Here is a 5,437-nt window from a genome sequence, read left to right on the forward strand (position 1 = left end):
GCTGCTGCTGCTGCTGCTGCTGCTGCGCCTGCTGCGCTAGATGAGGGCTTGCTAGATGCTGCTGCAGCTCCTGCTGCTGCAGGAGGGTTCGGAGATGGGCTGCGGCTAGTCCCCGAAACCATGAGCTGCTGCTGCTGCTGCAGCTGCTGCTGCTGCTGCTGCTTGTCGAGGAATGTGCGCTGTGGTGTGGATGCAGCGGCAGCGCCAGCTGGTTTTTTCGCAGCAGCAAGTGCAGCAGCGGCAGCAGCAGCAGAAGCAGCTGCCCTGGGCGAAACAGTCGAAGTAGCAGCAACGACAGCAGCAGCTGCTGCTGCTGCTGTTGCACCAGGGGAGGGCTGGCGCTGCTCTGCTGCAGGACGACTGGAAGCCAACCTCTTGTTGCTGCTGCTGATGCTTTTGCCGCAGTTGCCGCACGGTAGTGCAGCAGAAGCAGCAGCTGCTGCTGCTGCGGGGTCGGCAGCAAAACTCCAGTCAAACAGCTGCTGCAGCGCCGAGGCCTTGATGTCTGCTGCTACGTCTAAAGCAATGGGGGAAGCAGCAGCAAGTGCATGCAGCAGCTGCAGCAGCGCAGCACGTTCATTTCGGTTGGCTGGGCACGGGATGATGCTGCTGTCCGCTGCTGCTGCTGCTGTTGCTGCAGCAGGCGCCGCATCCGCCGGTGCTGCTGCTTCTGCTGGGAATTGTTCGACTTCTGGCGTTGCCGCTGCTGCTGCAGGTGGTGGTGGTGGTGCTGCCGCTGCTGCGGGTGAGTCCGCAGCAGCAGCAGAATCCCCGTCGCCATGACCGGGAGAAGGGCTTGCAGTTATTGCTGCTGCTGCTACAGCTGCTGCTGCTGCATTCGTAGCAACAGTCTCAAATTGCTGCTCTGTTTCTCCTGTTGCTGCTGAAGCTGCTGTTGCTGCTGCTGCTGCTGCTGCTGCTGCTACTGCTTCTGGTGCTGCGTCGTGCGGCGTAGCAAGTGGGGAGGCCACCTGCTCCACGCGCTCGTGCTGCAGCTGCAGCAGCCTCTGCAGCTGCTGCTGCTGCAGCAGCAGCTGCTGCTGCTGCACCTGCGGCGAGGCATCAGCAGCTAGCCACAGCCTCGGATGTACATTTAGTCTCTTGTGCTGCTGCTGCTGCTGCGGCTGCTCCAACACCTCGTAAAAAGCCCAGTGGCAGGGGGCGCCGTGCATGTAGGGGATGCGGTGGCGCTGCTGCTGCTGCTGCTGCTGCTGTGCTCCGCCTGTTCCTGCTGCCGCAGTAGACTCCCGTGGAGATGCCTCTCTCACATAGCCGTAGGCGCCGTCAATAGCATAGGCGCTGCTGCTGGTGCTCCTGTCGCTGCTGCTGCTGCTGCTGCTGCTGCAACCCCTAGAAGCAAAAGATATCCATCCATATCCTCCGTCTGCAAGCGTACGCTTCTGCATAAACTCTAGCTTGCTACAGCAGCAGGTGCTGCTGCTGCGGTTGTTGCGGGCGCTGCTGCAGCAGTTGCTGCTGCAGCTGCTGCTGCTGTTGCTGCAGCAGCGAACAAATCCAAAGAACCCATCTATGCATAGGGTTTCAGGTGTATAGACAACAGCGCAGCAACGATTGCTGCTGCCGCAGTTGCTGCTGCTGCAATCGCTGCTGCAGCACTTGCTGCTAGAGTCCTTGCTGCTGCAGCAGCGCACGAAGCCGAAGCAACCATCAATGCAAAGGGTTTCAGGTATATAGACAACGCCGCTCCCGCTGCTGTTGCTGCTGCTGCTGCTGCTGCTACCGCAGCTGGTGCAGCGGACGTAACCGAAATAGCCATCGACAAGAACAAAGTCTGGGTCGCATGCTGTGCTGCTGCTGCTTGCTGCTGCTGCTGCTGCTGCTGCTGCTGCTTCTGGGGCTGCTTCAAAGTTGCTGGGAGAGCCAGATTGCCCCACAACAACTGGAGCGTCTGCCTTCTCCGCTTGCTGCTGCAGCAGTTTCTTTTCCCCTGCCTGCTGCGTTTGCTGTTGCTGCTGCAGCTGCTGCTGCTGTTGTTGCTGTTCCTGCTGTTGTTGCTGTTGCTGCTGTCGCTGCTTTTGCTGCTGTTGCTGCTGTTGCTGCTGCGTCTGCTGTTGCTGCTGTTGCTGCTCTTTCTGCCGTTGCTGCTGTTGTTGCTGCTTCTGCTGTTGATGCTGTTGCTGCTTTTGCTGTTGCGGCTGTTGCCGCAGTTGTTGCATTTGCTGCTGCTGCTGCTGGCCCCATGCTGATGCCTCCCTGACAAAACCGAATGCGCCGTCAATACATCCATGGGGGAAGCCAGAGGCAGCTTTCTGCTGCTGCTGCTGCTGCAGCTGCCTGAGGAGCTGCTGCTGCTGCTGCTGTTGGGCATCTCTGGCAGCTTGAGCCTGCGCCAGCTGCACGAGCAGCTGCTGCTGCGGATGGTAGTGCTGCTGCTGCTGTTGCTCTTCCCACTTTTGCTGCAGCTCCTGTATTAGAATAGACACATAAGTCTCGCTAAGGGACCCTTCTGGCAGCAGCCGCTGCAGCACACCTTCCAGCAAGCCCTTAACTATGAGGAACTCTGCGCCTGCAGCAGCAACGCACCAAGTCTGCTGCTGCTGCTGCTGCTGTTAGTGCTGCTGCTACTGGCGTTGTGGCTGCTGCTGCAGCTGCTGCAAGCCAACTGCTGAGCCAGCTGAGGACGCTTTCAGCGTGCAACGTGCTGCTGCCAACACAAAGGCACTACAGCAGCAGCAGCAGCAGCAGCAACAGCAGCTGCAGCAGGAGCAGCAGCAAACCCGCTACTAAGTGTTTGCTAACCCTCTCGTCTTGCTGCTATGTGCATGGAGAGCTGAATGAAAGCCATTCGCGTCTCCATGTCTTTATCTTGCAGCAGCTGCAGCAACGGCAGTAGCAGGTCTTGCTGCGGCTTCTGCAGCAGCAGCAGCTGCTGCTGCTGCAGCTCCTGCAGCTGTTGCTGCAGCTGCTGCTGCCGCTCCCTTGAGAGACCAGGCTGGTTCAAATACACACGCACTGTCTGCTGCTGCTGCAGCAGCAGCAGCAGCTGCTGATGCAGCTGCTCAGCAGGAGGCAGCAGCAGCAGCCGCCGAGGGCCGTCATGGGCAGCAAACCTGCAGCACGAGCAGCAGCAGCAGCAGCAGAAGCAGCAGCAGCACTCGAAAAAGAAGCAAAAGGAAAACCAAGAGACAAATCGACGATTTGCCCCTTCACAACATTTAATTTAATTTAATTTAATTTTATTTATTCACTTATTTATTTATTTATTTATTTGTTTGTTTATTTATTTATTTATTCATTTAATACCGCGCCAGAGCCTTTACAGAAAGCCGGCGAAGAGGCTGAGGGCTTTGAACAGCCAAATCGACAAGGACAGAAATGAGGCCTATTGAATGCAACAAACCCTAAACCCCAAACCCTAAACCCTAAGCCCTAATCCCTAAACTCTAAACCCTAGCCGCCAAAACCCCAAACTACTTGCTGTGCAGCTGGCTTGCCTGCTGAGCTGCCCCTAATTGCGAAGCTCTAAACCCTGAGGGCTAAACCCTAAACCCCCATCTGAGGAATCCGGTCCGAACCCTAGACTCTAAACCCTAAACCCTAAACCCTAAACCCTAAACCCTGATGCTTGACCTGCTTTGTAGGCAGCAACGCACTGCTCCGGGTCTTTAAAAAGAGACAAAAGAGCAGAAAGGGCCTTCGCCTTCACGCAGCTGCTGCTGCTGCTTGCTGTTAGCTGCTGCAGCAGCGCGGGGGCCCCCCCAAAGCCCCGCTGCAGCGTGCATGCAGGAGGGGGGGTGGGGTTGCCCATAACCACCCCGAGGCGGGGCAGCGTGGAGTTCAGCATCGAGGATTTAGGGTTTAGGGTTTAGGGTTTAGGGTTTGGGGTTTGGGGGGCCAGCGGTGAGGGAGAGGGGCTGGAGGAGGCTAAGCACTTGCAGCAGTCCGCAGCCTTTGCTGTACGGTGAAAGGCAATCCTCCAAAACCCTAAACCCTAAACCCTAAACCCTAAGGGGCTGCGGCTTCTTGAAGGCCTCGCGCGTCGACGCTGCAGTGCGGCGAAAGGGTCTTGTTTTTTGTTCTTTTTTGCAAATATATTGTTTTTAATTGTTTTTAAAATTAATTTAAAAAGAAAAAAGGAATTTAAAACCCTAAATTTAGCAGCAAACTCCAAGCCCCAGGTTCTCGCCCGCACAGGGCGGTGCAGGTCACCCCCAGGTGACCTCACTGGGGCCGCTACAAACCCTAAACCCAAAATCTTCTTAAACCCTAAACCACCAAAAACCCTAAGCCATTTCTAAAGCCTTAATTGTGTCGAAATTAGGGTTTGCGGCTTTCGCTTTAAGTCTCCCAAACCCTAACCCGCAACGCTAAACCCTAAACCCTCGCCGCTACTGTCCGCAATGGGCCTTGATGCCCACAAACCCTAAAACTCCATTTTTATTTTTTGAGCCTCTTTGTAAACATAAAAAAGGTTTTTTGAGCTGCTTAGGGTTTAGGGTTTAGGGTTTACGGAGTGTTTCGCGTAGCCCGGAGGCGCCTGCCGCCTATAGTGCAAGTCTCAGTTACTAGGGGTTCAAACTGCTAGGGTTTAGGGTTTAGGGTTTGCGACTTTCTTGCTTATAAATGCAAAACCCTAGAAATATACTTGTTTTCAAATGAGGCAGTTCATTTTAAAAACCCTAATTTGCCAATTAGGCACATGCATTACTGAAATGTGTTCATTTGCAATATTTTCATTTATATATATTGTTCAAATCTTTACAATATATATATTTAACAAATATAATAATACATATAAACATATACAATATATATATATATATATGCAACAAATGCACGTATATGTATACGTATTAATGAAATATATATTCTAAATATATATATATATATAATACATAATATATATATATAATATATATATGTATACATATATAATGTATAATAGAAAATATATATAATATATATATAGTATACATATATACAATTCAAATAATATTATATATGTAATTACATACAATTTGTAGATTAATATATAAATATAATTCAAATATTTCCTATACGCGTATTAAACCACACATGTCATATGCATATATATTAAACTTTATACATGTTTATATATATACATGTATAATATATATGTATATATATTATATATATATATTATATATATATATAGTGTATAAATATATATATTATATATATATATATATTTGAATATATATATGCCTGTGTAATATAATATGTAATGATATAATTAGTATATATATTATATATGGTATATATAATATCATTATATATACACGTATACACATGACATATTTTATATATTTATATATAAAATATATCTAAATGTACTTCTGTGCCATTTCCATTTATTTCCTTTTCGATTTTATTTCATTTTATTTCCATTTTTTTAATTTAATATTTTTAACTTTAATTTCTTCTTTATTTTATTTCTTTCTAACTTTAATTCCTT

General features: G+C 49.7%; 1 protein-coding gene across 1 annotated transcript; it reads right to left on the minus strand.

Annotated features, from left to right (window-relative positions):
- Window positions 1-51: 51 nt before the first annotated feature.
- On the minus strand, window positions 52-3,805 carry ETH_00028025 (uncharacterized protein; the record flags this gene model as incomplete). Its single annotated transcript, XM_013380550.1, is given in 4 exon segments — window positions 52-105; window positions 120-2,527; window positions 2,761-3,071; window positions 3,615-3,805. The coding sequence occupies 4 exon segments, from the start codon at window positions 3,803-3,805 to the stop codon at window positions 52-54; spliced, it is 2,964 nt and encodes a 987-aa protein (XP_013236004.1).
- Window positions 3,806-5,437: the final 1,632 nt, after the last annotated feature.

Source organism: Eimeria tenella, genomic scaffold (assembly GCF_000499545.2).
Source record: "Eimeria tenella Houghton genomic scaffold, Eth_scaff700, whole genome shotgun sequence".
In the NCBI taxonomy this organism is placed as follows: domain Eukaryota; phylum Apicomplexa; class Conoidasida; order Eucoccidiorida; family Eimeriidae; genus Eimeria; species Eimeria tenella.